Source organism: Chinchilla lanigera, unplaced genomic scaffold (genome assembly GCF_000276665.1).
Source record: "Chinchilla lanigera isolate Chin_1 unplaced genomic scaffold, ChiLan1.0 scaffold00067, whole genome shotgun sequence".
In the NCBI taxonomy this organism is placed as follows: domain Eukaryota; kingdom Metazoa; phylum Chordata; class Mammalia; order Rodentia; family Chinchillidae; genus Chinchilla; species Chinchilla lanigera.
In genome coordinates this window covers 12317342-12337895 of record NW_004955468.1, presented here as the reverse complement: position 1 = coordinate 12337895, position 20554 = coordinate 12317342, and the positions used below count along the sequence as shown (strand labels likewise).

Below are 20554 nucleotides of genomic sequence, written 5' to 3'. Positions count from 1 at the left end.
TCTCCTTTTCCTAAGCAGTGCTGATTCTATGCACAGCCTGTACAGCTGGTGCCCCATCTCTTTGCTCATGACTTCTGCTTTGTCCACAGGAACCCAATCCCATCACAGTCTATGCCAGTGTGACGCTTCCAGAGAGCTGACACCCAAACCCAGTGAAGGGACTTTCTGAACATGCAAAAACAAACTGAACACTGAATGTGGCCACAGGCCCCAGGTCTTCTCAGACAGATACTCCGCACATCTGAACCCTTTGTTGGATCAGCTCTCCGTTGATGTATCACCATGCACGCTGGGAAACGGACATGGCAAGGGTGGTTCCCAAGTGTTTAGCCTGCTCTGAAGCTGGCATGGGCACAGAACAGAGAGCTCCTTGATACAGCTGTTCATCTTTGTGATGTAGAAGACGAAATGGAGGATGTGAGAGCAGACTTCCGGACAGCTCGCTCTTTGCTAGTATGGACAACACAAGTCAAAGATGGGAACCAGAACATCTAACATCTCTCGCAGATGGCTGACCACCAGCCACAAAGTCTGGAGCAGTTTACATTTTGGCTGTCTATACTTTAGTCTGAGACCTGATCCTCACAACCTGCAGACCTGACTGAGGCTTTGTGCCTCAGCTTCTCTCTCTGTCTTTGAATGAAGAGTGAATGAAGGGTGAAGTTTTTATTTTATATATGTAAAACACTCAGGGATAATTCTATAAAAGAATGAATATTTTATTTGCAGGAAGTAAGTAAAAAATGGTAAACTTAAAGAATGATTTTTTTAAGGTCTCTGAGCTTTGCGCAATAGGATGGAAACCATCTAAGATTTTAAGGTACAGTTCTACAGAAATAGCATTCAATTATAAAGGAAAGTGGCCAGTGTTGGGTTATGCTGTTACACAGTAACTTGGGATTCTCAGAGGTACTTGTCCCTCGGGAGATTTTTCACTTCCCAGGATGACTTTTAAATCTTAGTTCTCTGTTTACTCTGAGTGGTGAGCCTAGAGGTAGACACTTTCCACCCGACTTTGAGCCCATTTTACATCTCAGGCTTTATGTGGAATCTCAAGTCAGTCTATGCAAAGTACCTCCTACTCCCTGAATATCTCTCCTTATATTAAATTTATCTTCAAGCAGATAATTAAATTATTTTGATCCAACAGTTTCAAATGATTGTATGCTTCAGTTACTTAGACTACAGGATAGAGACCAAAAGAACGTTTGTAATACAGTCCCATTTTCTTCCTAAATTCTGCTTTTAGATAGGTAGTCTTTCAATTTTTAGCTCTTCTTTCTCTTACTAATTCTTGCCTAACTTTGGTAAATACTTTAAGAAATAAGTAACTACCATACCATTGTATAACAAGGAGCCCCAGAGCCCCGGCTCAGACTTCTGAGGCTGTATGTCTTTATCTCTTACCTCCACTATTGGATCAATTCACATTTTAGGTGCTGTTGCTCCAAGGATCTCATATTCTGGTACCAAATTCTGAAATAGTTCTTAGTTGCAATCAATAGAAACTGACATTGGATTTTTTTCTAATGTAGACAAGGAATCTATTGAAAAGATATCAATTGGCTCAAATAAGTGCTAGGAGATTCTGCATAATTATGGTTTGCAAGTGAACAGGAAAAAGAAAGAATGGATTGCCAGTAGGACCACTAATTGCAAACTCAGCCCCGGGATGAGGATCATGGGCCCCACAAGTTCATGGCACTGTTCACAGTGCTAGGCCTGGACTCTACTGCTGCCTCACTGCTGCTACTGGACTTGGAAATTCTGTGTCACTGCCGCTGTGTCGCCACCCATGTCCTACCTCCTAGGAAGGCCAAAAAGTGGATATGTGGCATTTTTGCTCTCATATTGGCTGGTGGGCTCCCCCTTTTATGAATTAAGGAATTAGAAGAAGCAATGCTCAGATGCTGGACAGGCAAAAACTAATTAAAAATAAGAATAATATCCCACTATATCATCCTTGTATAACCTTAGGCTCATCATATAAATTATTATATATATATGTATATATACTTTTTTCGGTACTGGGGACTGAACCTAAGGCCCTTGCACTGAACTACATCGCCAGCCTTTTAAAATTTCAAGACAGAGTCTTGCTAAATTGCCCAGGGTGGCCTCAAACCCTTGATCCTCCTGCCTCAGCCTTCCAGAGAACTAAAATTAAAGTTATAAGCTAGCATACCCGGCAGCTGTCTATTCTGTTCTAGAGGCATAGCTTCCAACACTTGGGTTTTTCTTGTGGCTAACTTACACCTGATGAAAAGGCAGAAACAAAGGAAAAGGAGAGGCTGTCCTTCCACATTTCCTGACTCCCTAGGTTCCAGACCTGACTGGAGAGAGAGGCTATGTTTCAGAGGGGATCTTTTACACCGCTCATCCTACAATACTTGACGTTACACTCTGCCAGTCCAGGGCCCCGGGTTGTTGGGGGAAGGAGAGAGCCCCTCCCAGCAGTGCCCTTGCCACTGGCATCTTCCCACATGGCACCCTGGGGAGCCAGAGCTAGCCTTCACCTCCGGCTGAAAGAACAATGCTGAGAGCTGGAGTCAGGTTTCCTCGTCTGTCTCCTGTAATGTTTTCTTTTGACCAAGCATATCAACTCTATGGAGAAGTCATGAGCGACAGACCCATCTCAGTTTGAAGGAATCGGCGTTGCAAAATACACTGCTGGAAGGAGGCCCGGGTTTCCTTAGGAGTCACACAGGTGGCACCTGATAGTTGCAAGACACGTGTGTTGGCAGGAAACAAACTGGGTTGGCACAGTGGCAGGGAAGCCACTGGGAGCTTAATCTCCTTCTGAAGTTTATGTTTCTACTCTAGAAATGGGGCCAGGGGTATAGCTCAGCAGCATGGCACCTGCCTGGCAAGTGCAAGGTCCTGAGTTCAATTCTAGCCACCCCCCAAAAAAGGAAGAAAAGAATAAATGTTACCAGTCTACCAAGGAAATTACACTCCTGTGCTTCCTAGAGGATTTATACCATGGTATATGCCAAGCTGGGCATGTTTCATGGCCTGGGTATCCACAGCCTCAGGTATGAGCACCGAAGATGACCACATGGATTGGATGAGCTGTAAGATAGTCCTTCCCCTGCCTGGGGAGTGAGGAGGCCGGTGGAGGGGAAGGACTAGCTCAGGGCCCCCTTCACGGAAACTCAGGAACCGCTCCCTTCACAGAGCAGAGAACTGGGTTTGTTTGATTTCTGTCATTGCCGGAGTAATCCCCTGCACTGAACTTCCCCAAATTCCCCATGTGGAGAAATCTAGAGCTGGGTTTCTCAACTGTGATGCCACTGACATTTGGGGCTGGATAGTTTTTTGTCATGATGGGCTGTTCTCTGCATTGGGGGATGGGAAGCAACATCCTTGACCTCTATTCACTAGATGTCACAGCCCCAGCCCTTGATCATGACAAGCAAAGCGTCTCCAGGGACTGACAGTGTAGCTCAGTGGCAGGGCACTTGCCTGACATGTATAGAAACCTATTTTCGAGCCCCCACATTGAAATTAAAAACGTCTCCAAATATTGCCAAATGCTCCCTGGTGGGCGAATGTTCCCCAGTTATGAACCACTGTCCAGAAGTATGCCGGTGCTCTAATCAGCTTTGAATAGAAACATATAGTTCTATATACCAAAAAATAGATCTATCAAAAGTCATGTATTGAAAATGATCATGTGGCCCCTCAGCCTACCAGTATTCTCAAGATTCGCTAAATACTGGAATTATCTGAATGGCTTTTTAAAAAACTCGGTGCCCAAGATGAGTTCCCCATAACAGCCACAAGAGGGTGGTGTGGCAATACAGTCCACTCTGCGTCCCCATCGCGGGTTCCTAGCAAAGGATGCGAACTTACTCTGGGCCTGCTGAAGCCAAGGCTAGATTCCCATCAGCTCACACTTAAAGGCTGGAGACAGAGTGGTCTCTCTGCTCAGAGATAAGGAAGCCCGGTGTGGCTTGATGACAGCTCTGGTCACCAGTCACTGCTTCATAGAAGGCTCCTAGTTCTACCGAGAGCTTCACTCATTCACCAGATAGTTAGCAAATTCCTACTAAGTGTTAGAGCTTGTCACCCGGTAAGAGCCACAAAGAACACAGATAGTCAAAATACAGTCATGTGTGGCTTAACAAGGAGGATACACTCTGAGAAATGCCTCATTAAGCAATTCACACAGGGCAACCATCATATTAGGTATTTATCCGCCTCTAATGGTACACACAGGCTATTTGAAGAGAGGTGATAGACAGACATAGATGATAGATGACTAGCCTGTTGTTTCTAGGGCCATGATGAATGAAACAATGGGAGATTGAGTCAATCCCAAGAGAAAATGATGTAATCAAGAGACACAGTAAACACAACATGTGAGGCTGCTGTCAGCAAAACACAGAGACTGATTTACAGTAACTGTTTCTTAGTAAGTAGAAGGCATACACTCTTAAACAATGGTAATTCCCAGCATTATGGCACATGCCTGTAATTCCAACACTCTGGAAGGCTGAGGCAGGAAAATCACACAAGTTTGAGCCCAGCCTGGGCAACTTAGTGACCTAGGAAGACTATGTCTTGAAATTTAAAAAATAAAATAGAATAAGGGGCTGGGAATGAGCTCAATCCAAAGGTTCTGAGTTTAATCCCTAGTACCATATATACACCCAAAAAATAAATAAATAAATAAAAAGAGAGACAAAAAGTATAGTACAAGTATATAGCCAGCAACATAGTCATTGATTATCAAGTATTACATACTGCACATAATTGTATACACTTTTATACAACTAGCAGCACCGTAGGTTTGTTTGTACCAGCATTAGTACAAACACATGAGTAATGTGTTAGGCTACTAAATGTGATGGTTAAAACCTCAATAGGTGATAGGAATTTTTCAGTTTCTGTATAATATTGCAGCCCAGGTATGTAACCAATAGTTGGCCAAAATCTCATTATGCTGAATATAACTGGACTACATGATCTACTGGGACTCACTGAAAAATAAAAGGAGATGCTAATAATAATTACCCCTGAACAGTGGCTAGGTTATGCACCTCAAGGACAGAGAAAGTCAGGCGTCTTCACTAAGGACACAGGAGGTACACCCCCCTCAAACTTCATGAGTGAGAAATATAAGTTTATTTTAGGTAAAAAGTTAGAAATGACAATGAAAATGAAGTAGAAAATTTCCATGAAGTAGTCAAAGACACTATGGCTCAGAACAAAAATGGAGAGGCCAGGCATGGTGGTGCAGGCCTGTGATCCCAGCACTTGGGAGGCTGAGGCAGGAAGATCACTGCAAGCTCAAGGCCAGCCTGAAATACAAAATGGATGTTTCAAAGAACCAGAGAAGAAGAAAAAGAAGGAGAAGAAGAAAGAGGGGGAGGAGGAAGTGGAGGAAGAGGAGGAGGAGGAGGAAGAAGAAGAAGGAGGAAGAGGAGGAAGAGGAAGAAGAGGAGGAAGAAGAGGAAGAGGAGGAGGAGGAGAAGGAGGAGAAAGAGAAGGAGAAGGAGAAGGAGGAGAAGGAGAAGGAGAAACAGTCAAGATCTGAGCACTATTTTCACTGTAGTAACATTTTGAAGGTGTAATGCTACACCACCAAAGAAAAGACAGAAGCTTCTAAAACACAGCCAAGGATGCAAATAAAATTGTTTGGCACCATGCCATACAAGGAGGAGAAACAGTCACCCATATCAGAGGGTGTCAAAGGCGAGGAGAAAGTGGGAGGGGCCACCGTATTTGATAAAAGATTGTACAAGGCCAGGGATTGTGTGAGATGCCTTCAAAAATGAAGCAGTGAGGGAAGAGATGTAAAATTCAGTAAAGATTAAGTTAATGAAAGATGGTGCTTTTCCAAATTTCTTGCCATTTTTTTGGCCTCCAGAGATCTTAGGGATCCTAAATATTTCTGCTCACAGGACTGAACAGTTAGGCTCCGAAGAGAGCTGCAAGGCATGTGGTCCCTGCCTGGATCTTCTCTACCACGACCCTGACATTGTAGCCCATGGTTCGCTGCCTCTAGTAGCGAGGAGACACTCACTCCTCCAGCCCATTAACATTTCTGGTTCGTGAAAAGTTCCCCAAGTGGGGCAAAGATCCATCTCCTAGTCACAGCCCTCCACCACTCACCCCTGGAGTTAGTAAAAACAACAGACTCAAACTCACACTGTTTCTCCTACTGAACATGCACAACACAGATCACTTCCGTGACTTCAAACTGTGTGTGGATTCTTTCCCGCAAGCAAGCAAGCAATTCTACAATGGACACCAGCCAGGTGTTCTCTGACACAGTTCAATTCTGACATGGCATCGGATCCCACAGATTGAGGGCGTCCTTAAGACTGTTCCTCCAGCCCCCAGCACACACACTTTAGATGCCAATCCAAGGCCACAGGTTGTTCTACCTGTGCTTCCAACCAACTGGTTATAAACCCTAGTTCCCACAACCCCTCCCTTGGGTTTGATTACTTTGCTTGAGCAGCTCACAGAACCCAGGAAAACACGTGTACCACAAGCACAGGTTATTACACAAAGAACACAGATGAAGAGATAGGTAGGTTGAGGTATGGAGGAAGAGGTGCAGAGCTTCCGTGCTTTCTCTGGGTACCTGACCTTCCAGGAACCTCCACATGTTCGGCTGTACTGTTGCTCTCTGAACTATGCCCTTTGGGTACTGCACAGGACACTTGTAGCTTGCCAATCATGCAGAAATGTGATTGGGCAAAAGGAGCAGGTTCTGCTGCTGATGCACTGAAGGGAGAAACCAACAAGCCTGTCTATTCAGATTCTTCTTGGCCTCTCTGCGCAGTGCTCCTTCCTCTTGGGTATGGAGCAGGGCCCCTCTGAAATGGGCTTCCTATGGTCCACCACTGGATAAGGTAGGTGAGTCAATTTCTTTACAGCCACCAGCTTCAAGATACATGAAGATTAGAGTGTATTTTCAGTTTTTATGACCTAGTTTAGGAAATAAATACGCTAGTTTCTATATCCTGCCTTGGAAAGAAAAAGGAGCAGGTGAAAAGAAGGCAGAAGACTTTGTCTCTGAGGCCTGATTCTGAGGGTTAAAGCAACCCAACATTATTCTGGTCACCTAGGAAGTACCCAGGGCAATGGGAGAAATGAGCCAGAACCCAGGGATGGAAATACAGTGTATACAGTCTGCAAAAAAAAAAATGTACACAGACACTTCAAGAAAAGGAAAACTTGTATAAGTATCTTAATACTAAATTTATTGAGACATCATGAGATTAACATAAATTACTTTTGGCTCTACAATTACAAGAGGTGCTCAAAGCAGCGGTCATCAGCTTTCAGACCTTTACTAGGATGGCAAACTACAGCAGGGGTAACCTTGGTCCATCGAGATTGCTGCACATGCATTTTCAATTTCTTCTTTAAGGCCAGCACTGTAGTGGGTTTTCTGCAATATATAGCATCCTCTAGGGTCCTCCATACAAGGGTAACTCCATCTGTTGAAAAAAAATCATAGTTTCTTTTTTCCTGAAGTGTGTATACTTTTTTTTTTTTTTTTTTACTATTCTGTATCTTCTGCAATCTCTCACCTCAACTTTAGTGTTCTTCCCTTTGGAGCTGAGTCAAATGAAATCGAATCCTTCCTCTCATCTTAAAATTCTCTGAACATTTAAGATATTTGTTCCATCGTTCCTATTCCAAACATTCTTTTTACCCCCAGTTTCTTTACCATAAACAAATTTCCCCTTTGTCTTTATCATATTTCCCCAGATATTTATGTGTGAATCAGACTGAGCGGGAGTCTGCAAATGCTTCAGAGAAAGGACAAAAGAAGGTCAAGGGAAGATTTGAAAGTCCGTTTTGTTGTGCTATGCAGAGGTGGAAAAGCAGAACTCTGCATATCACCCACTAAAGACCTGTCTGGGATCCCTCGATTAGTTGCAATAATAGCGCAGCAGCTCTTCACCTCCAACCTTGGGGAGAAAGAATCATGAGTACATTAGTCTTGGAAAGAAGAACTCAGCCTAAATGAAGTTGAAGTCAGTGGGAAAAAAGGAGTAATCAAATCTCAACTTCCCCAGTAGCTAGGATTACAAGCATGTACCACCGTGCCCAGGTCTTTTTTACTATTTTCTTCAAAATATTAATGATAGTTACTTAAAAATCCTTGTATTCTAATATAATATTTGTAGATGTGTTTTTTAATGTGTCTTTCTATGTCTTTGTCCTTTTTTCTTTTCTTTTCTTTTTTTCCCCTCATGTTGGGAATTGAACCCAGGGCCTCGTGTATGCTGAGTAAGTACTCTACTACACTAGCCCTCTTTTTCCCTCTTGATTTTCAGTCATGGCTGTCTGTATGGTAATCTTCAATTTAATGCTAAGCATTGTGTACATAACAACTAAAGAGGCTTCAAATTATGTTATTGTCTACCAGGCAGAGGCTGTCTGGTAGATAGCATTGTAGAAGGTAGAAGCATTGTAGAAGGTACAGCTCTGTAGCCTGGTAGAAGCAATCAGAGGCTGATTGCTTCTATGTGATTAAGGATTTGGTGTGGTTGGCTGAATTTCAGTCAGATAAGATTTAACCAACCTCTGCCTTGCTGGGTTCCTGGGGTGTGGCCCCCCGGGTCTTCAATTAAGATATTTTCAGGTGTCTAACTCCTCAGATCTGAAAGACAATGGCAGGTCTAGCTCGTTCTTTCAGAATTTCCCAGCCCTGCTCTTCAACTTTGAATCCCACACAGCAGTGGTGGTGAACCTCTGGTACGGATGCCACAGCCAGCTGTGTGTTATCATTGAAAGCTCTAAAAGATTCACCATCCCAGCCACACAGCTTCAGTCTGGCAAATGAATGAAGGGAGAAATTGTCCTTAGATGAGGCTCAAGGAAATCACCCTAAATTCCTCTTGGGGGGAACTCAAGTTGGCCCAGAGAAGTTTTTGATGTATCGTCACAGAAAAGTATTTCAGAACGTGTCAGTGAGAGGTCCAGGCTGATTTATTCGGCAGAATTAGAAGTAAGACAGAATGGGAGAGGGACTTCAGTTTGAGGCACTAAAGGAGGCATGGCTCTGGTGGAGCTGATCAGACTGACCCCTTAACAAGGGAACCAGGTCAGCGCTTACACCTCTGCCACGGTGAGCTAGCGTCTGTTTGATCATTGTCTCCATTCTGGCTTTGCCCTGGAGTAGCTATCACTTGAGGGGGCCACCCAGTATCCATAAGATAAGTGTTTCTGCTTAGCACAGTTTCAGTTTTCTGGAGGCTCAGCTAGAATCCAAACTGGCCATAGGTTCAGGGAACCCATTGGTAGCTGAATGTCCCTGTCAATCAATGACTAAAGACTTCTCTATGCCTCTTTACAGTTGAATGTCACCATAAATCTCCTATCTTACTGTCCTCAGTCTTGAGGACGGATGAGATAGGCTATACACATTTAAGTGTAGCCAACCTTACATTGCTAGTGTTTAGATAGTCCCTAAATGGTAAGCATGCCTGTAAGTAGAACGGAGCAAAGATCTGGCCCACAATTTTAAGGTAATAAAAGAGACAGATACAAAATGAAGGCCAAGCTTTGTTTGCTTTTAGGCCCTAGTGAAGTCACTTTAAAAAAAAAAAAAAGAAACCAAAAGCAGCATTTAAATCCCTGAGTGTCAGGGGACTCTAATGAGTGGCAGGTTAACCGTGGACACCTGTTTTCCCCCCATAGCAACCTCCGACTGTCTTGAGACCACCATGGTAGGTTTCCACAGCACTTTTGCCTGAGATTTCTCTGCTTAGGTAAAAAGAGAGGAGGCCGTCCTTTGAGACTGAGCTCCAAAACACTAGACCCCAACAGACCAAACTAACAGTAAAATGTGGAGTTCTTTATATTAAAGTTCCATATCATCAAATGGAAACTAAATTATCACCTGAGAAATCAAGAGAAAGAGATAATAGCCAAATTTCTTTAATAGGCTAGTTTCAATTGCTACAATAATGAAGTTCCCTTGGCTTTCATTCTTACCAAAAACATTACCTATGTAACCCTATGCTCACCCATCAGTTATCTTTGTATTGTTCTGCCACCCTGCCCCTGACTCACAAGACAATTAATTTTGAAATCAAAGCTGAAAACAAATCTTCTCTTTGTTCTTTGTTTCTGCTTTCTTCAGCTCTTTCCTGTCTATAAAACCAGCCTCTTTTGCTCCAATCACTGAAACACTTATTCTATTTTATGAGACAAAGGGTGCTCAAATCTAGAAGCACAAATAAAGCCAGTTTACATCTTTGCACTAAATCTGTTGTAGTTTTGTCTTTTGATGGTTCATGTCTCTAGCTCTCCAGCCTTGTATGCACTCGTGGGCCCTACCAAAAGTCCTGTTGAGAAAAATCTGCATGTGTTAGAAGCCACTACAGGTTTCCAATTTTCTCTCTAGACTTGCAAGTCAATAATATATTCCTTAGCCTTCCCTTCATTAGCCTTCCTTTCCCCGTTTGAATTAAGCTCAATATTCATCTTATGTCTGGAATTAGACAGTCCCTTCCCTATTGCCAGGAAAAGGGGTGGGGGTTACCTGGTAATTGTTAGCTCATCTCAAAAAGGTTCTAGCCCTCTGGAATTTCCCACCCCCCTCTGGAATTTTAGACCATGGTATTCCACTGCTTCCACAGATCTCTGATAGCTTTAAAAATAAGACATTTTTGTAATTTGTGTGGCCTCTAAAAAGGTGTTGTAGCAGGAGCATGACCCACCAGAAACTGTTTACATTCCTCTTAGTGGAAGACCTGTGCCTTGCGTATACTGACTTGTGCAAAGAGTCTCCAAGTCAAATTCTTATATTTCATTGGACACATTTTACTCTGCCCCAGACTTCATTAAAATTAACGACTTGCAAATTTGTAGTACTAAAATTTGACAAAATAAATGAAAGAATAATACTTAGCTACAACTTTTGTTTTGTGACTCTAAGGACTGAACCAATGGCCTTCACACAGGGGTACATTCTTGTCTTTTTTTTTTTCTAGACAGCCTCAGAATATAGGTTGTCCGAAGTGGCTCAGACTTGCAGTCCTCTTGCCTCAACCTCCCAGAGTGCTGGAATTACAGGCATATCTCACCATGCCCAGCCTAGATGCACTTATTTGGCAAATGTGTCATAAAAATATTTGTGTATGCAAGATATTTCTAATAGAGTCACTAATGTAGAATCTGAAAGTACTTGGGGTAAATATCTGCATGTTTTATATAAATATTTAGAAGTCAGAACACTATGGCCTGAGAGCAAGTGCTCCAGGAGCTGCTGGACCTGTGGGTACGAGTCTGTGCTTGGCCTACACGGCCACAGTTTCCAGCTGAAGCACGCAGAGAGAGCCAGGTATTTCCCATCTACTCCCTGAGGGCAGAGCTTGTGAACCAGGACCCCATCGACGTTGCAGACTGAGTCTCTGCCCTCCCTCACCCGCGGCAGAGAGGAGGTCCTCACTCAGAAGCCCCAGGGACTTCTCTGGCTGGGAGCGGGGCAAGCAGACTCTCAGCCCTGCGCGAACTGCGCTGAGAGAGCCAGTGTTCCGGGAGAATCTGGACCCCTCGGCTCGATTCTGTGCTCGCCCACACTGCCACGGTTCCCAGCTGAAACACGCGGAGAGAGCCAGGTATTTCCCATCTGCTCCCTGAGGGCAGAGCGCGCGAACCAGGACCCTGCCTTTACAGACTGAGTCTCTGGCCTCCCTGTACGCGCGGCAGAGAGGAGGTCCTCACTCAGAAACCCCAGGGACCTCTCTGGCTTGGGGCGGGGCATGTAGACTCTCCCAGCCCCCGTGGACCCTGCCCCGAGTGAGCGAGTACTCCAGGAGCTGCCGGACCCGCAGTTGGAGTCTGTTGCTTTGCCTTTGCCCAGACCCCCTAGCGAGTCAAACGCTGGGGAAGTCTGTGACTGATACCCATAGGGGCTGCATCTGGTTCCTGTATGTGTCCTGAACTGACTGGAGACATAGACTCAGGTGGTTCACAAACTGTAGACCCTGCAGTTTATGTCTGACTTATGCCTGTACCTTAAATTGCCTGGGGACATAGGTCCACGGGACCGGCATTGTCACACCAGTGCAACCCGAGTCAGGTCGTGCACATGCCCTGAACTGCAAGGGGACGCTGGATCAGAGGTCGGCCGGTGTCTGAGAACGGGGATAACTAGATACAAATCAAAAACTGCTGGAAAACCCGAGACTAAGTGGCGCTACTCAGAGGTCACCCAGGGGCAAACCTGAACAACAGGAAAAATAGGGACACTAGTGGTCTTGGCTGAGCAGCTACTGAAGAGGGAAACTGAGCTTTCTGCATCCAGTAGCAAACATGTCAAAACAAAAGACTGAAACACAATCCCAGAACTCCACCCCAATCAGAACAAGTCTAAGAGACATTGACATAGGAGAACTTGGTAAACACATGCCTGAAATAGCTGAAATGATTGCAATGGAAGTAAAGAAACAACTCCATAAGACCATAGAAGAGATGAGATCAGAAATAATCTCTCAGGCAAAAAGTGAAATGACAGAACCTATGGCCTGAATATTTCTGTCTCTCCCAAAATTCATGTTGAAATCCAAGCCTCCAAGCCAGGTGTGGTAGTGCATGCCTATAGTCACAGTGCTCTGAAGGCTGAGGCAGGAGAATCACCACAGGGTGAAGACAGTCTGGGCTACCTAGTGAGCTCAGGACTGGCTTAAACTACATAGTGAGACTCTGTCTCAAAAAAAAAAATCCTAACCTCCAACATGATGATATTGTAAGAGGTATGTAGAGACTGCTTTTGCTTTTTGCTTCAATTGGATCTACAGATAGCCAATGAGTAACTAAACACAGGGGGAAAAAACTTGACATCTCTGCTTGCATTTTGTGTCTGTTTCCTTTGCTATTGTTACTGGGAAGATGGTGGTCCTAACATCACCAGCTCTTAACACCAAGAGAAACCAGTAGCACACAGAGAATTTTTGTGTCTTTGATGAAACATTTCAGACGAGGCACATAGGTCATTGTATAGAATATAGGTGAAGTTTAATTGAAAGTGATAGATTTGACAGACAGACAGAGACGGAGACAGAGACAGAGAGAGAGACAGAGAATGCACCTTCAGGTATGAGGGTAGGCAGTGCCAAGATGGCAGTCGCAATGAATGAGTTCTCAGGCTACGTTTACATGATTTTTTTTTTTTTTTTTTTGGTTTTTCTCCGGTACCGGGAACCGAACTCATGACCTTGTGCTTGCCAGGCAGGCGCTTTGCCGCTGAGCTAAATCCCCAGCCCCACATTTACATGATTAATAGGGTCTCTCATGGAGTATCCTTTCTTTCCTGTAAGGTCATGGTTCTTTTACAAGGAAAATGGCTGTGTTGACCTACTAGAACCTTGTTGGATCCTTAGGTGGGTGTCTTCCTTTTAGTTTATTTTGAGACTCTGAGGTTTTTCTAAACACTCACCCATGGTCTGGACTTTGTACAGACCTTGGACCTCATCAGCCCACTTGGAGGATGCTGCATTCTCTGGAGCTAAAGTTTGAAGCTACACTTTTACATGGATTTTACCTATAGCTAAGCATTAAGAAAGCAAAAGAAAATAAAACATCGTATCTTCCTTGCTTTTCAATTAGTCCCCAGCCACCTGTCTCCAGACCTGCTAATATCTACCTTTTTACCTAACACCACCTTACACTTTGGGTCAGCATTCTGCTTAACCACACATGGACATGTTAATTACCTAAGAAGTATCCATCAGAAAACTAAAAATACATGTTGATTAGCCCTAAATTTATCTAAGCTCCCCCATCCCTCCTCAAGACTGAAGATACCAAGGAGAGATTAAGATATTTTTAAGACTAGGAAGAGCAAGACTTATAGGCAGATCATCCCATGATAGAACTGCCTGCCTAAACAGGGAAACCCTTTCATAACTGAAACTAAATTTTGTCCTCAGAAGATAATGACTCTAAAGCCTGCAGAACCTTGCAGAACCAAGCCTAGATAATGATCAGTCAGACTGGTTTGCTTGAATATGCATTCTTTTTTTTAAACATTAAAACAAACCTTTTTTAAATAATTAATTAATTTTATTGGTACATTTTAAATATACATTATGATCACATTCATCATAGGGAATTTGTACGCATACATGATATACTTAGTTCGTCTTCTTTTCCCATTCTCCTACCCTCCCTTCAGCCCCTCTTCCCTCCTTATTTACAAAGCTTTGTTTTTATTTTTTTCTTCTTTTCTTTTTTTTCTTTTCCCATCATTCCATTCCTCCTCACTCTTCCCTAGTTCCTCTTCCCATTTGAATATTTTCTTTCTATTTCATAATATCTACTATACATTCTGGTCCTTATTTACATTTTCAGTTTCTCACACCAGAGAAGCAATGCAATATTTATACCTGCATGTTAGGTTTATTTCACTTAAGGGTATGGTCTCAAGGTGTATCCATGTAGCTAGAAATGCCTCAAGTTTATCCTTCTTTATGGCTCTATTGTAGTAAAAACAAACAAACAAACAACCTCTTTATCTATTGATGGGCATTTGGGCTGTTTCCAGTGCCCAAGCAAAAAGCTATCTCTAAAGCCCTGTGGGAGAACTTTCCAAGTATACTGTTGTTTTTCCCTTGAAATTGTATTTTCTCAAATAGGAACTGGGAATCTGCATGGAAGGGAATAGAAAAAAAGCATCTTTGAGGTCTAAGATTGAGAAGAATTTGTGTGTCCTGGAATTTGGAGAGAATTATAAATGGATCTGCCATCAGAAGGTAGACTTGGTTTACAGCCTTGTTAATGAGGCAGAAGTCTTGTACCACCCCATAGTCTTCTGAAGGCTTTACTATAATGGGAATGAGAGTATTGCAAGGGGTCTGGCAAGACCTCAGAAGGCCATGTTTCATTTCATTGAGAAATGAAATATTTCATTGAGATATATTTCAATGAGAGGCAGGAGAATTTTATGGGTCTGTTCTTTGATTGGATATTGATTTCAGTTGGGAAATTGGCTGGGATCTTTTAGTTTTGTAACTACTGGAATTGCTGAATTTGTCTTCCCTGCAGACCCCAGCAATCTTGCCATTAGGGTGTTTTCCATGGGGTCTGTGGGGAGAGAAAGACTAGTTCTAAAATCTTTCAAATGGCACAAGGATCCCCTGTAGAAGGATTCAGATTCATTTCGTCCCCAGAATCATCCTCTGTGGACTCAGTTGTACTCAACTAGATGTCTCTGGACAAGCCAGCAGCACTGGTATCTTCTTGCTTGTTTGTTCTCTTTAGAACTCTCAATATCCTGTGGCCCACTGTGATTCCTTAAAGAGAATGTTAGAGTTCCCGAGTCTCTAGCTACCTGAGAAGCAGTAAACTCCTAAAAGGTCCTGGTGGCATTCCCCCCAGAGCTCTACCTTGCCACTTGAGAAACAATATCCCTCACATTTATACCAATAGTAAAAACTTTGGTTATTATGTTATTTAAGGCTATAGAAGTAGAAACCTCTTTTTCAGCATTTAAGATTTTCAAAATGGGGGAAAAATCCTTAGAAACTTCTAAGAACAAGGGTAGAGTTTGTTATATATAACTCTCTGTTCTTACATATGCACAGCAGGTTGAGTTGACCTTTAATGGGCTGTTCCCTTTGTTCTGCTCAGGCCCTCAGACACAGGTTTCTAAATTACCTGAATTTCCATGAGAAGAATCAGGGAAGCAATCTAACCTGATTCAGAACAGAAGAGGATAAGAGTCCCATATGTTCCCTGAAAGCAGAGGCTTTAGTCCTCAACTATAAGGATGAGATTTCTTGGTGTCCATGAGATCACTTCAAAATGAAAATGATAAACAAATATGGCAGAACAAGTTGGACCAGGATGTCTCCAGGAGAAAGTGACTAATTAAAGTTACCTAGAGGTTTGACAAAGCCGTCTAGTGGAAAAACACAGATGAGACTTTGAGCACAAAAAGAGAGGGGCTGGGCTACTCAAGGAGACCAAGTCACTGATAGCTGTTTTTGTGAAAGGGTGAAAAAGCTGAACAAAGTATCAAGGAGAACAAAAAGGTAGAGGCAAAAAGGTAAACTAAATGCTAGGTCATACATGTGGAACCTGAATGGTACATTCTTTAGTTGAGGTAAGTCTCTCTGGCAGCCTCCAAACTTGTGACCACAGAGGATGCTACAGAATCACCCAGGTTACCATCAGGACATTAACCCCTGGGGCACAGCCCCACACATGCCATGGGCTCAGATGAGCCCAACCTAGCTTGAAATGGCACAAGCCTGTGCTGGTAGCCTGGAGGAGGAGAGTGTCCAGGTAAGAGAGGCCAAGGGCAAAGTGGCACAGTGCAGAATGTGGGTGCAAGAAACTAAACACCAAGCCGTTAATTTTTCTCACCCATGAAAACCAAACCGCTCTTGCCTCCTGAATGTAATATAGGAGATCACAGCATGGCAAAGCTGGCTGAGAAAGTAGGTGTGATCTGTTAGCTACAAGATCCCAGAACACATGTACAGAACAGTTCCTAAAGCCCTGTATGTAGACTCCTCACAAAAATTTGAGCAGGTTTTCAATAGAGTGGCCTAGATCTGGCATAAGCCTGAAGCACGGGGTCTCAGCACTGCCTCCCAGGACCTGTATGTAGAAGTTCATGTGGGTTTCCTCAGGGTTTGGATAGCATAGAAGGACACAGATACCATGAAAAATTCCCTATTTTCTCATGGTAACCCACCCTGTATTCTCTAGGATAAGAGGAAAAAAAAGTAAAAGTAACAATAAAATAGAGTTTCAAACATGCTAGTGGGACAGTAACAATATTTAATACATTGAGTAATGTTGTCTACATAATAGTTATTCAGAATACAAGATATAGGCATGAAATCTTGTCCAGACAATATTAGCACAGACCTTTCTTTTCAATGAACTAAGAGAAACTAACTGTATTACTATCTTTTTCTTTTTTTTTTTTTTTTTTGGTACCAGAAATTTAACTCAGGACCTTGCCCTTGCCAGGCAGGCACTTTGTATTACTATCTTAACTATCTTATGTTTACATATATTTTCCTTTTCCCTTCCTTCATTTCCCCTTTCCCCTTCACAGTTTCTCTCTTTTGTTTAAAGAGAAGAAGGAGAAGAATAGGAAAAAAGTACAGTTTCAAATCAGGCTAAGGCTAATAGAAGAGTAATAATAATTACTACATTGCACATTGTTATCTTCATAGTAGTTGCTCAGAGTACAGGATATAGGCATGAAATAATGTCCAGACAATATAAGCACAAATCTTTCTTTTCATTGAACTAAGAGAAGCTAGCTGTATAAATATCCTAACTATCTTGTGCATATATATATATATAATTTTCTCCTTTTCTCTTCTTTTTCCCTTACCCTCTTAGTTTCTCTTTTCTTTTAAACATTTTCTTCCCAATTCACAATATCTATTGTATATTTTGGATCTTATTTACTCTTTCAGCTTCTCACATTGGTGAGACAATGTGTTGTTTACACATATGGGTCTAATTTATTTCACTTATGAGTATGGTCTCAAGTTGCATCCATTTACATACAAAAGTCTCGAGTTTATCCTTCTTAGTGACTGAGTAGTACTCCATTATATTAGAGAACCACATTTCTATCTGTTCTTCAGTTGATGAGCATGTGTGTTGTTGCCAAGATTTAGCTATCACCAGTTATGCTGCCATAAGCATAGGTGGACATGTATCACTGTGATATGACGTTTTTAATTCTTCTAGAATGATATCCAAGTGCACTTTTATCTTACTTTTTCCTCTTTTACTAAGAAAATACCTGAACATTCAGACAGAAAACACAACCTGATTCCAGGCCAAAATAGGTAAATAGAACATATCAGAACACAACCTATTAAAATCCAGAACTCACAGATTAAGAGAAAAGCCTAAATGCTACCAGACAAAAAAATTTAAGTATAAGAATCACACCATCATGTTTTCTTGTTTGCAAATCTACAAGCTAGGAAACAAATGTATTCCACAGCTAACTAAGTTACTATCTGTATAAGCGAGCAAAATAGAGACAAATGCAGGTATTTTGGGGCTCAGGATGCACACCATTCAATTATACTTAAAAAAATTTACTCATAGGAAAATATTTATTCAGGGCCTCTGAAACATTCTTGATCTTATTATTCCTTCTTCAGCCAAGATAATTTTCCTCTTTTCTGGATACACTTAGTGCACAGTCCTACTAGAATATATAATTTATTGTTTCTAGTCATAACAATGTGATTATAAATGTCAAAGTTTAAAATTGCACAGTGAATAAGCATATCTATAAAGAAACCTAACAGACTAATTTAATACCAAATCAGTGCACACTGGGAATACAATAAGCACAAAGCAAATTTAATTATATGAGCCAACTGCACAACAGCATTTGCTGTACATAATTTGATATGTTATGAGAATAATTGTGAAAAATTATTCCAAAAATTTTTTCAAGGAGATATTCTTTCAAAATAATTATGTAAGGATTTCCAATAAAAGAGAAGTTATGGGACTCAAGATATAGTAGTGAGCAAAGAAAGAAAAAAAATAGTAAATTCCAATACCTGCTGACAATGAATTTGTTAATATACTGTATTCTGAAGGAAAGACTCTTAAAACAAAAATTTACAGAAACATTTCCTTAACTAGTAAGAAAATAAAAGTTTGGCTTATTTCAACAAAATGAGAAAATTGACAGAAAGAAATGTTAAAGATTTCTTCTTGCTGGGAAGTAGGTATATCAATAATATGTCTTAATTCTTCCTTTTTTCCTATTCCCCTCCCTCTCTGGAAGTCATCTTGGAAATGGGCCAGTTGAACTCAGAACTCAGAGCAGCTGCAGACTCCATCTACTGGCTCCCAGCTGGGCTCAGGTCCACAGAAAATGCACAGATGGCTGCAGGCCAAATGAGTCTGGTGTCAGCCGGAAGGTGCAGGCTCAATGAGATTATCCACTATCCCACCAAAAAGCTACTGCTGGCTTGCTTGGATAAATCAACACAGCTTGGACTCTGTCTCCACATGTTGTCTACCATGACAGTAGAGACAAAGCTGGAAGTGGATTTTTTTTCTTTCCCCCTCTCTCTCTGTTTTGTTTTGTTTTGTTTTGTTTTGTTTTGTTTTTTTATTGTGGTTGTGGTTTTATTTTTTGGTTTTTGCTTTTTTTGTGTATTGTGTTTGTTTTCTCTCCTTCATTGGTTGATCTTGCTTCTATATGACTGTGAACATGGTTTCTAGCCTCTTTGTGGTTGTTGCTCTGTTCTGTCCTTTTTATCTCTTCCTCTCTCTTTTCCTCCAGTCTTCTGCACTAGTTTCCCAAAGTTAGCATGATTCCCTTTTGTCCTCCAGCCTTAATTCTAATCTCTTACTCTTCTTATACTCCTTTTTTTCTCTCTAACCCCTTTTAAATTTTAACCCTTGAAGGAAACTTGACAAAAGATTTATATACTGCATATAATTTTCTTCTTTGTTTCAGATTTTGTTTTATAACCACAGAACTAATTCATATAGTTAAAGGTGGCAAATTAATGGGTACCACAGTTTGCCATTTCTTGGGCTATGTTTGATGCTGTTGTTATTACTAATGATATCACTTTAGGCAAAAGTTACATAATTGCTCTAAACAGCTATTCTTCTGGGTACTGCAAGAATGAGATTGACTAAGGAATATAGATAGTACTGTGGCACAGTGCCAAAGAACCAGGGGCTGGGCCAAGCAAGCAACAACTTGTCATCCCCAACAAATTGAAGGGTAAAATCTTGCAAGATACTCAAAACCCAAAAACCAGCTACACTTAGAAGATACCTCAGAGAAGTAGTCATTTCTTAAGGTTCTAAATACTAGAAATAAAGCACCCAACATAGGCAATTTGCAAGCATCATCCCAAGAATTAAACTAAAAAAAAGAAAAATAAAATAAAAAGACACTTAAACAAGATGAAACCCCAGACATCCAGTTCCCCAAAGGAAAACACAGGGAGCAATGAGGTGGGACAATCTGTAAGGCACTCACCTGACCTCTCTGAAGTGGTAACAACAAAGCAATGGAATGAAGCTCTAGAAAAAATCAAATCAGATGTAATTTCTCAGATAACTGCAGACATGGTGTATACAATTAAAACTGTACTTAGTGACCCTAGAGCAGATACAGATAAAAAAATAGAGAAGCTTAAGAAAATTTTGGAAGCTATGAATGCTCAGCATAGGAAAGAAATGGAATTCATAAGGCAGATTCAAGTAGATATCCCAGAGAATAAAAATTCCACTGAAGATGTGCACAGCAGGACAAGCCAATGTGAGGACTGGATCTCAGATATAGAAGACAGGTTTGTTGTTAGTGATCATGAAAAGACAGATTTCTTAAAAATAGCAAGGGACCATGAGAAATCAATCCAACAATGGCCAGATGAGGTAAAGAAGAGTAATTTAAGCTTGATTGGATTCGATGAAAAAGCAGGAGACAGCAAAAATGATCTTAAAAACTTCACAGATATCATGTGTGATAAACAATTAAACAGAGGGGGAAGAAAGGGGGGAGCAAACAACAGGAAAAAAGAATTTGATGTACAGTGAGTGAGGCATA

General features: G+C 41.7%; 1 protein-coding gene and 1 long non-coding RNA gene across 4 annotated transcripts in view; one reads left to right on the top strand and one right to left on the bottom strand.

Annotated features, from left to right (window-relative positions):
- Slamf1 (signaling lymphocytic activation molecule family member 1) overlaps positions 1-1152 on the top strand; it is a 47174-nt gene extending 46022 nt beyond the window's left edge. For all 3 annotated transcript variants that reach the window (XM_013522535.1, XM_013522533.1, XM_005400212.2), the window contains exon 7: positions 90-1152. In XM_013522535.1, coding sequence (XP_013377989.1) covers positions 90-140 — 51 coding nt within the window. In that variant the 3' untranslated portion in view covers positions 141-1152. The remainder of the gene's footprint in view (positions 1-89) is intronic.
- Positions 1153-7212: 6060 nt separating this feature from the next.
- LOC106150229 overlaps positions 7213-20554 on the bottom strand; it is a 54719-nt gene continuing 41377 nt past the window's right edge. Inside the window, exon 3 of the long non-coding RNA XR_001236922.1 lies at positions 7213-7460. This is a non-coding gene — a long non-coding RNA (uncharacterized LOC106150229). The remainder of the gene's footprint in view (positions 7461-20554) is intronic.